This window comes from Macrobrachium rosenbergii, chromosome 4 (genome assembly GCF_040412425.1).
Source record: "Macrobrachium rosenbergii isolate ZJJX-2024 chromosome 4, ASM4041242v1, whole genome shotgun sequence".
Classification (NCBI taxonomy): domain Eukaryota; kingdom Metazoa; phylum Arthropoda; class Malacostraca; order Decapoda; family Palaemonidae; genus Macrobrachium; species Macrobrachium rosenbergii.
Genome location: NC_089744.1, coordinates 14,547,501 through 14,560,000, shown reverse-complemented (window position 1 = coordinate 14,560,000; position 12,500 = coordinate 14,547,501). Strand labels below are relative to the sequence as shown.

The 12,500-nt window shown below is 35.0% G+C and overlaps 1 protein-coding gene across 2 annotated transcripts in view; it reads right to left on the bottom strand.

Annotated features, from left to right (window-relative positions):
• LOC136838340 (uncharacterized) overlaps positions 1–12,500 on the bottom strand; it is a 77,972-nt gene that overhangs the window by 52,118 nt on the left and 13,354 nt on the right. For both annotated transcript variants that reach the window (XR_010852945.1, XM_067103254.1), the window contains exon 2: positions 11,195–11,337. Coding sequence is in view for 1 of the 2 variants with exons in the window: in XM_067103254.1 (XP_066959355.1) it covers positions 11,195–11,337 (143 nt within the window). In the remaining variant the exon portion in view is untranslated. The remainder of the gene's footprint in view (positions 1–11,194; positions 11,338–12,500) is intronic.

The following is a 12,500-nucleotide window of genomic DNA, read 5'->3' as shown; positions in this document are numbered from 1 at the left end:
CCTGGTTGGCATCGGCCTGGTCTATCATTTGAAAGACCTGGGTTGATCCTGATGTGAGTCAGAAATTTTTATATATTTGAAAGACCTATATATGATCCTGATTTACATATGTAGTCAGTATATATGTATATATATATATATATATATATATATATATATATATATATATATATATATATATATATAAATATCAAATCAGGAGAGAAGACTTATCCCAGAAGTCTTTTCAGATGGTTTATTAAAAACATTTACCCCAACGTTTCAAGACTAGCGTCTTATTCTCAAGCTAAGAAGGAACCAACACGGAATTAATAATAGTATTAATTGATTATAATATACTAATTGATTATAATAATAGCTGTAAAATTACAAAACTTCATAGGTTAAAAGGGCTTAGAAAGGAAACAAACCATCAGGAAATGAGAAGGGAACAGTGCCAGTATGGGAGCTCCACCAGACCAGCAGAACGCAAGATACAAAGGTGCCGAAGAATACTAGGCGTTTAACTGGGGAACTGCTCGATTTATAAATAATGACTCTAAAATTGTCAACATTTGGTGGTTCGATATATGTGTTTGTAGGGGTGGGGGAGGTTGTGGGTATGCTTGTTTGTATGGAAGCACAACATATACCATATGATATGAGTTTGTCCATCTAAGGTGCATCCATGACGTGAATATGGTGCGGGGTCAGCAACCCCGCCCCCTGCAAACGATGGCCATGTATATCTGAGGTGGAGGTTGACGCTTTTTGGAGCCGCAAGCTCTGGTGGCAAGATAGACAAAGAGAGACACGAGAAAAAAGGAGAAAGTTGAGTTAAGTATACCTTAGTTTAACCAGACCACTGAGCTGATTAACAGCCCTCCTAGGGCTGGCCCGAAGGATTAGACTTATTTTACGTGGCTACGAACCAACTGGTTACTTATCAACGGGAACTACAGCTTATTGTGGAATCCGAACCACATTACAGCGAGAAATGAATTTCTATCACCAGAAATAAATTCCTCTAATTCTTCAGAGAGAAACGAAAGCGCAAGATTACGCTAAGTTTCGAAACCCACTGAAGCGTGATGTAACGATTCCTAACAGGAAAACAGTAATAGTCTTCTACATCGACTGAAGTATTAATTATTCCCAAGTGCTCTGGATGACTCATTTTACATCGGCAATTAAAACAGATACCTGCTGCAGAGCGGACCGGTCTGATTACGGAAACATTATGCTGGAGAATATACTCTAAAATTTCTATGTACAGTAGTTCATTAGAGAACTTCCAAACAACTTCAAAAGTATCAGGTAAAAAACTAATTAGTATACTTTATCATGATCATTATTCAATTTTTTTTTCATAATGACATGTGACAGTTGATCTAATCTGCAATAATGCGCTTAGGAGGGGGGATGTGGTGGGAAGGGGGTTAGGGGACGGAGCACTGCTATAACGGTGTCATATTTTTGTTTTTATATAAGGAAGTCCTGTTAATTGGGCTTCCGATTACCTGGGAATTAATCGTTGTTATGAATAGATTCAAGCTTGTGTATATATATACATATATATATAATATATATATATATACATATGTATATATATACATATATATATATACATATATGTGTGTCTGTATAATATATATATACATATGTATATATATAAACAGTTAACTTCTGTATTTCTCCATATTCTTTTTCAAGTCTTTAGAAGCTTGAATTTCAAGTTAATGGCGCCTGTGAGCTTGTTCCATATGAATAGGGTTCATCTTCTGAATAATAATAATAATAATAATAAGGTAGAGTAATTTAGGTTAGCCTTGCATTAAACCTATCGTGTGTTGTAGTCCTACTATGGGAGGAAATGTTTCATTCAGTAACTGTGAAGAATACTAGGACTTAAGAAATCACTGTGGTTATTTCACATTCATATGTATCTGATGAGAGTAACAAGTGCATTCAAGATATATATATATATATATATATATATATATATATATATATATATATATATATATATATATATATATATATATATATATATATATATATATGAATAATGCCCATCACTGCTTTGGTGCGTCTGGCGTTTGTCTACCAAGAGTTTACTTCAGAGATTAGAATAATCATTTTATACTGTATATGATTAGTGTTTTATGTGCGTGACTATTAAAAAAGATATCGACTCATGCATGTAGAGTAAGTATTCATGTTGAAGGGAATGTGCTGTAACAATAACCTGTAAAGTAAGATCTGTATATTTGCAGATTTAAATATGACTGTCTTTTTTGTTAAGCTTCCTCTTCCATACCTCTTATCTTGAGCATAAGAAGTAAGTATAGACCACTGAGCTGATTAACTGGGCTGGCCTGATCTATTCTTTTTGGTTAAGAACCAGCTCTCTTTTGTGGAATCTCCTATCACTAAATTCTTAACTTTCATTCTTATACTGAGCGTAGCTAGATAACAAAGAGTATTAGTTGCTCATCTCCCGTCGTCTTAGGAGGAAATTAGATAATATAAAAGACCGCCGTAATTTAGTTTATCGGAGGTTACCTTGAAGCGGGAATATTCTATTAAATGGGTTATACAAAAAATATTTTGATTCATTTTGTGAGGTAATTTTCTCTAAGAAGTTCAGGGTTTTCTATCAATATGAAAGTACGAGGTAAAGGTAATTGCAATGTGCTCATAACAATTGTCGTTATTATTAAAGCCTTAAAAATGACAAACAAATAAGCTCCCAGACCATGTTAGTTTTGAATGAGCCCAGAACTTCACGCAATTTAGATTAAGCGCATAAAAAAGGGCCATAAATCTTTCGTTAACATAGGCCTACAGTCACCGATGGATATGCTATAAATCAGCGACCAAATGTGACCATTACAACTTCCAAAAGCGCCGTTGGAGTAAATGCCTCTTGGGATGTTAAAATGTCTTGAATTCCTGGATGTATTTTTCAAAAGGTCGATTAAGTTCCAAAGTTTGTTTGGGAATTCTTTGTCATGTGCTATCAAATACTAACCAAGTCTATTTCTGGGTAATGTAATGTAAGTACATAATGCATGCTGGTAACTTTCTGATTTACTTTTATTCATTATCAGTTGGAAACAAAAGACAAGAATTTGAAAGATTAAAGGACAGGCTTTTAAAGGTAGCGATTAAATATGTAGGGAGCTGCTAGATTAGGAGATGGACTGAATTAACTGAGCAATGCTAAAAGGACTCAACAAATATCAAATAGTACTAAATTTTCTTTATTTGGATACGGACATCGAAGGCACCGACAGATATTTATTTAGTCTCAACATAATACTCTACTCAAACAGTACAGAAATACCAACACGAAAAATAATCAGTTTTTTTTTCTGTACAAGAAAACTATTGAAATGGCTATTTGTCTGACCGTCCGTACACTTTTCTGTCCGCCCTCAGATCTTAAAAACTACTGAGGTTAGAGGGCTGCAAATTGGTATGTTGATCAACTACCCTCCAATCATCAAACATACCAAATTGCAGTCCCCTAGCCTCAGTAGTTTTTATTTTATCTAAGATTAAAGTTGGCCATGATCGCGCGTCTGGCGCCGTTATAGGTGCCAACAACACAGGCCACCACCGGGTCGTGGCTGAAAGTTTCATTGGCCGCGGCTGAGAGTTTCATGGGCCGTGGCTGAGAATTTCATACAGTATTATACGCTGTACAGAAAACTCGACTGAGCTGAAGAAACTTAGGCACATTTTTTACTTGTTTTTATAGAGAAAGATCAGCTTTATAAAAAACAGTGAGAAACCATATTCTGAACATGAAAAAGAATCATAATTTACATATTCCTTATCCAAAGAAACTTATAAAGAAAGTGTTGCACTTTATGGTATGGACGCGATAGAATAAAGCCAGTTGACAGGCTGAGGGACTAGGAATTGTAATCAAACGGAAGGAGGAAAATAAATGCCGAGACCAGGCGTTAGCCTTGTAGGATGATGTTATTTGCTACTAAGTTCTTTATCATTTGCAGAGATACCAATCAAAACTCTTAAGAAAGAGAAAGATAGGTAAAGAAACGATGTCTTCCGTATCTTCTTTATGGAATGGTTAGTATATTTCCGTTCATTAAAGCTTATACTGGGACATATAATTTTGATATTAAAGTGGCATCTATATAGATTAATTACTTGGGCCGCATCTCATTTTACAGGAAAATTAAATTCAAAAACTCATCGTACGAAGAACTGTAAGCCGTTTCTAATGTGAACATGCGCTGAAATTTGTTAATGAAAATTATTTAGTAAGAGGAGTAAGATGCAGCCTTCTATGCCCATAATTGGGATTTATATGAAAATCATAAGTAATTCTTTGGTGAAAATAAAAATATTATATATTTCTAAAACATAAAAATTTGTTAGTATTTTTATATGGTCGTCCGTTGTGCTTCTAACCAAGTGTCGCATCAGAGGATGTAGATAAAAACCAGTTTACAGGCTGAAATATTGCCTTACCGTCAGTATAAACTTGACAGTGTAAACATGAATAATCAGGGCAGAGCATCACTAAGGAAAGGTATAATTCCCCCTCTGACAATTAATCGAATCTAATACCAGAATCACGGGTAATTTCCAAAGTGATTTCCTCGGGGCTGGATTGTCTTGGTACTTCTCTCTCTCTCTCTCTCTCTCTCTCTCTCTCTCTCTCTCTCTCTCTCTCTCTCTCTCTCTCTCTCTCTCCAAGAAGAAGAAGAAGAAGAAGAAGGACTGGAGGGAAGACCGAGCCAGCTGTTATCGGTTTTCCACCTGGTTTGTTTATTTTGACCCTTCGATTACACCGACAGAAGAGATTTTTGTAATCGTTCTTCTTCTTGTTTTCTGTTAACACGATCTTTTCGCACGTATACAATTACTATTGCACCACTTTGCTTATTATTTGCAGTGTACATATTGGCTATACATTCGTTTTCATTATTCTAGAAACAAAACCATTTAATCACTCTTCATTCTATCTCCCCCTGTCTAATATTAGTCTGTCTTCATTTAACACGCCTTAAAATTCTCCTTACTCCATTCCTTTCATTCAACATGTCAATGACTTCCTCTCTGCCCTCTCTCTTTTTCATTTTGCCTTCATCAATTCCCGTACATCTTGTTTTTCATTTTCTTTCTATTCGACATTGTATATCTTCTGGGCCACTCTCTGGCCACAGCTTTTTCAATCGATCTTCTCTTTTAACTCGGCGTGTTCCCAGCTCCCCTTCCAATACCTCTCTTTTTCTTTTTCTCATTCATTCTGTGAACTCCATCTATCTGTCCATATGTTTATTTATCTCCCTGTATCATTCTATATGAGTTTATTTCAAGAACTCAACAAGTCGATGACTCTCTCTTCTCTCCACGCAATACATTAGTTTATAAATATTTTATTTTCCCTTCATTTCTAGCTTTGAACAACTCTCTCTCTCTCTCTCTCTCTCTCTCTCTCTCTCTCTCTCTCTCTCTCTCTCTCTTTTGTCATTTTGCCTTCGTCCTTCAGCACTTTTTTTTACTTCTTCTTCTTGCCTATTTTTTCCCATCATTCTACAATTTCGTAATTTTCACTCTTATGCCTCATTTCTTTTCCTCTATTTTTAATCAGAGCTTCTCATTTTTATCCCAATTTACTCTTCCCGTTTACAACTCTAAGCTTTTCAGTATCCTTTTCATTCATCAATACGTTTTAAACATTCAACTTTTCCCTTTCATTCCTCATGCCAACAACTTTCTTTTTGCCTCTCTTTATAATATTTTCCCCTCGTTCAGCATGTCAGTGACCTCTCTAACCTTGTTTCCATTTTCACTCAATACACTTTCCTATCACCCACTTTCTCTTGTCTTTATTTCTCCCTCCATTCGTCGTATCTGGAATAAACTTTTTCTCCTTCATTCTTTAAGCTTGTCACCCTCTCTTTCTACTTCTTTTTTTCACTCCCTCCTCTTCCTCCTTTCGTCTTGATTTTAGCATTTTCACCCTTTTGCTCTTTCAGCAAGGTTGGGTGGCCCTTTCCTTGGTTTTATTGCTATTTTAAGGATCTTTCGCCAAAGTGTTACACCTCTTCTTTTTCTTTGCACGCTCTCTCTCTCTCTCTCTCTCTCTCTCTCTCTCTCTCTCTCTCTCTCTCTCTCTCTCTCTTCGCCTTGTAGAAATAATCGAGTTGACAGTCTTCACGATAGCATCAGGAATACATTTAATTTTTTTTCTACCTCAGAATAAGGACAATTTATTAGCTGCCTCACTTACAGCTTCGGATACCAAGCGATATCTATGTCCGTAATGCCAAACTATCCGTAAGTCTGAACCATCGAAGGCATTATGCACAAGCGCAACATACAATAGATAGTATATATAAAAGGAGATTAAGCAATTTTTAATACGTAGCCTGTAGTTATCTAATCTGTTATCCAGAGTTAGTTCCATTAGCGCACCTTTAACTACCCATGAGAAATATTTATCCTTATATTTGCTCGTCTTTGAAATGCTTAGAACAATGTAAGACAATATTCGGAGGGCGTAATATTTGTAAGCGCTTGGTATCGAGATTTAGGCTCTGTTGGTGAACGCTATCTGACAACGCAGTGACTTTTACAACTTTTGTTTGACATTGTGGAATTGGTCATGGTTCCTTAAGGTTGGTAAGTCCCCTGAATTTAATACCAACAAAATAAAATATGATGATTGGCTATATGTCTGACTTGTATATCCCAAGCAATAAGTTCAAAATATACACAAGAAATTAACGCTTTTGTGTACATTCCCAGCTGCTCTTTTGTTCATTGATTTGCATACACACCCAGTATTATTATTATTATTATTATTATTATTATTATTATTATTATTATTATTATTATTATTATTATTATTATTATCCAGTAGATGAAACCTATTCATGTGGAACAAGCCCACAGGGGCCATTGACTTGAAATTCAAGCTTTCAAAGAATATGGTGCTCATTAGGAAGAAGTGAGAGAAAGTAAAGGGAAATACAGAAAGAAAAGATCCCACTTATTAAAAAAGAAAAAAATAAAGTTAATAAATAGGTAAATAGATAAAAATGTATTGAAATGCAAGAAGAACAGTATTAGGGTAGTAATGCAATGCACTTTCGCTTGAACTTCTGAAGTTCCAACTGCACGACATCCTCTGGGAGGCTGTTCCACAGCCCAACGGTGTGAGGAATAAAGGTCCTCTGGAACTGAGAAGTTCGACAGCGAGGCACATTTACTGCATACTGGTGCTGCTGTTCAGCGAATCTGGCTGTTCTCGGCAGGAAAAGGGGATCAGGGATCAACTGTGAATGTGAAAGATCTCTGTTGAAATAAATCTTATGAAAAAGTCACAAACAAGAGACCATCCGTCGACGGTCCAAGTCATAACTGCTATTATTAGGAAACAGAAACTTGCCACCACGAACCACTCTATCTAAAAGAGAAATCTCTGGCAGAAGCAGACATCCACACCGGAGAACAGTATTCCAGTGAAGAAAGTACAAATCACCTAAAACAGGTTGCATTGATGTTATCATCGTTATAATATATGAGGCCTTATTATTATTATTAAAATAGTTTAACCAGACCACTGAATAGTTAAAGCCGACCATCAGCTCCATCCACCTGAAGGGGAGGATGGGGTGGAAATCTGTACGAGATCTGCAAATCAATAGTGTTTAGGATGGAATCCCACCGACTTCAAGTCCCGATCCGGTCCATGTTCCGAAGACTGAGGGCAGATTCATTTCTGTGGAGACTACTATATGTTGCATCACTGGTCACTTGTCCAGGCCAACAACCGAACCACTGATAAATGAAAATGAAATTAAAAGCTTGGTTCACTGAAGATCCCGCCATATTGACCTATCATCTAAAAATCCACCAGATTCCACATACTTATATAGTGGCTTTATCAAGGTTCAAAATGTTTTTAAGTCAAAAGATTTGGAGGTACAGGGAGACTATCATCTAAAAATCCTTTAGATTGCCATACTTATATAGTGGCTTTAAAGTAAGTTTTTAGCAACTTTGGAGGGCACCTTAAGTCTGAGCAGAAATTGCCTATGCCACTCTTTCTGGAGCAGGCACTGTATTACCAAACTTGCGTTTATCCACAAAGATTCTATATAGACATAAAAATCTATAGAATCTATTAATCTTGGGAGACAGCACACTAGATACTTTTTTTTTAAACAAAAGGAATAAACCATCTGGATCTTTTCCAAACCAGTTATCAAGATTATCCAGAATTTTGTAAGAATAGATTCAGGATGACAATTATTAGGGAGAGGGACATCCTCAGCTGACTGCTTAGCTTCAAAAGCTCGATGGAGCAGTTCAGCCTTTATCATAGGGCCAGTAACCAATCTACCATCATCTGTTAGTTGTGGTGGAATGGAAGACGAGCCTGACCCAAAGATAAATGATGCCAATTTGGTCCACCAAAGATGAGACTGAGTAGTTCCTTCATGTTTCCTTTTCAAGGACCTATTGTAATTTCTCTCGGCTGTAAGGTAAGTTCAATTCGCAGCATGGCGAGACTCAACGAAAATGGTGTAATTTCCATTTGAACCATTTTGTCTCCATGTGTTGAATCTAGTCTGTTTGTCATGGTAGGCTCGTCTACATGTATCATTAAACCATGGCTGGTCATTTGTCCTAAATTTGATGGCCTTTCTAGAGACATATCTTATTAAAATAGCCATCAGCATTTCATTTAACTTCTTCTTAGGACCAGGATTTAATATAGCAACTGAAATATAAACTGAAATATTAAGTGACTGATAAGCTTCAATAATGCGATCCCAATTGGGTCTGGATTTCAGACAGACCGTTTAATGGTAGAATTAGGAATATACTGATCGACAGATATGTCCATATCAATGGCGCAATGATCAGAAGTGCCTACGCATTCACAGACCCTGGACTTCACAATAGCCGGAACATCTATGAATAAGGAGTCTAATCTCTTACCAGAAATGTGCGTGGGTTCCTCAATTAGCTGGACAAGATCGGCGGATACACAGAATTTGAATTTGGCCACTCACTGTGCTTTGCATTACAGTCTCCACAAATAACGAATGAAGCTTTTGAATCCTGTGACTGAGCCATACTAATCCTTTCCAAAAGACAGTCATATATAGAATCGTCGATATTTGGATTAAGAGACGAACAAAAATACTGCTTTCACAGACCAGGAGATTTGATATTTGCCATGGCAAGTATTTTTGCAGAAATTATATCCGTAAAAATAACTTAACAACTAGTGACAAATATTCATTATGTATGTGTCTGTAATAAGGTGAAACCAGAAAAGGAAAAACCTAATCTTTGGCATGAGCACCTCTTCCAAGGTATACACAGCTATGTGTTAGCTGAAAAGATATAGATCATGTGTCGTTGATATTCGTCGTACATACAATATACAGTTTGTTTACACAGAATTACGCTGTGATGTATATACAGTATTACTATACCCAGAAAATAAGGACACCTTAGGGAAAAGCAATGATATTCGGAACTAAAAAAAAAAGTCATAAAACCTCTGAGAATGGTGATGGCAAAACTTCAAAAAATACTAATTTTCAAATTGCTTTTTCTCTCTCTCTAAAATTATAAAGTTGACTTCAATTAATTCCATGCCACAGTCGAAAAAAAATTAACATTTTGATGATTCTTAGATAGAAGCCGGAAATATTTACGATGATAAAACGCATCCTTTAGAAAGACGTGATTTTTTTTTACTTAAAAAAAGTAAACATTAATGATTGCCTGTAGCAACAGGATGCACGAAGAATTCCGAGTATTCGAAAATGCAGTTAAATGGGATAGCTAGGAAGACTTAATTGATGCGAGAGATATCTCCCGCACTAATCACCCTCAGGATTTCGAATATGATAAAATGGATTGATATCAGGTTGCCATTTCTGTCTGAAGCCTTCACTCTGGCAAAGAATGAATTTTATTGTTTTGAGAAAAAAAAAGTAACGTAAAAGTTTTTTTCAAATATAATTTTTTGCCCATTGAAAAGAATAATCAAGTTCCAGTACTCACAAAAAACACTCGCATACGTGTGAGACAAAATGAAAATAATGTCAAATCCTCCAAAAAAAATAATCAACCATTCCTTACCATAATCATCATTGTTAGTTTAACCGAGATCCATTGTTCAAATTAGCACTTCTCAACACTGAATATTCATTTTATAAATCCACTAATGAATTTCGTAAACAGCGTACTGAGATGGTGACCCAAAGGAACTTAATTAGTTGGATATTTTCAGTTTTTGCACGAGGTGAGGTCTGGATGATTTAGGTCCAGCGTCTAGCATCTATCAGATTTCAAATCACAAGTGAAATCAGGCAACACAAGAGTACAATCGTGAAATGAAATTAACACGAGCACTCTAATATTGTTTTAGAGTCAAGCGGCGAATGGGGCCACTGACATAACACTGATCAGCTACATATCATTAATAGATAAACACTTGTAAATATGATCACATACTTCATTTAACGAGTTTCTAGGAAGCAATATTGAAGTTGCAAAGTGAAATTTATGCCCTAGACAATCGGAAATAAATTAACATATCGAATAAGAGCTCAGTGAAATATTATGGAAGTCATTTATGTTTACAGCTGAACGAATGTCATATCGTTCAGTTCACAAAAGAACTGGGACCTGAAAGCCTAAAAACAAAAACGAAAAAAAAATGGGCGAAAATTTCGAACTGTCAATCCTTAAAGCTGAACAAGCGTAAAGAACTTAGCAAGGATAATTTTCTGTAGACCCGTGAAGGGAAACCTTTTTAGAGACGTGGACCTTCGTTTAAATTACGGGAGAAGGGAACATTAGAAGCATAAATAAAAACTGAATACTGTCTCCAGTATGCCTCAAAAAATAATAAATTCAGAATGACCTTTACAAATAAATATCTAAAACCGGTAAGGCTGAAAACGACGAGACACTTTTCTATATTTCTGCAGCAGATGAAAGCTATTGCTGAGGATATTCCTCGCCCGTGGTTAACATCATACTGGCCATTTCCAAAGAGATATCTGCCAAACTATGACTTTCTATTTTCAGACGTGTTCATTTGAGGTACTGGATTTGAAAACGGGTTTTAGTCACGGCTAAACATATTCCTAAAAACATGTGAAAGATCGGAAAAATAAAATAAATTATTTTGCATTACCTGATTTTTTCCATGGTTAATGTTACGTGGACCTTCACGCAGACTTAATGCGGCAACAAAACTACAGTTGTTATATTTGATTTTTCCTTGGCGTGCTCGTATGCTCTCAGCCAAAACTCTGGATCTGTCATGCCCAGCTTTACCTGACAATGAAACGTAGAATTACAACGTAGTAACTATGGCCGTATCTACTATCTACCAACACAAACTTCAGAATAATTATTTTATGATTTAAATGAAACCAGAGTATATATATATATATATATATATATATATATATATATATATATATATATATATATATATATATATATATATATATATATATATATATATATATATATATATATATATATATATATATATATACATATATATATATATATATATATATACATATATATATATATACACATATATATATATGAATATATATATATATATGTGTGTGTATAATACATACATATATATATATATATATATATATATATATATATATATATATATATATATATGTATATGTATATGGATATATATAATATATATACACATACACACACATATATATATATATATGATTATTATCATATATTTGTATATATATATATATATATATGTGATTATTTATCATTTGTACGTGATTCATTTATCATACATTACCACAGGTGAAAAATAAGAGACAGGGTGTAGGTAATGACCGGTTTCGACTTTATTTCCAAGCCATTCGTCAATGGCTTGGAAATAAAGTCGAAACCGGTCAGACCTACACCCTGTCTCTTATTTTCCACCTGTGGTAATGTGTGATATATATATATATATATATATATATATATATATATATATATATATATATATATATATATATATATATATATATATACAGTATATGTGTGTTTGTATGTGTGTATTCAACCACCTATACATCCATTCACCTTAATCTATCTTGCACAAACTTTTGCCTTTCCAATATCTCTTCCACTTCATTCATCCAGCTCTGTCCAGGTCGTCCACTTCTTCCTCCTAACACTTCCGCAATAGGCACCGTTATCATCAAAATAACTGAAGCATCACTAAACTTTCCTATTCATCCTTTCACATTTTTACTATGCAACTTCCAGGTCTCTACATTTTTCTCATTTTTTCAATAATTCCTCTTTCGTCACATGAACTGTGCAAATATTACATTTTATCGTCTGAACAACTTTAAGCTTCCTTCTTCAATTTGCCTTCATCTTCCGCACTTCACTTTCGTAATGCAGAGTTGGCTCAGCAATCCTTTTAAACATTCCCTCTTTGGCTTCAACAG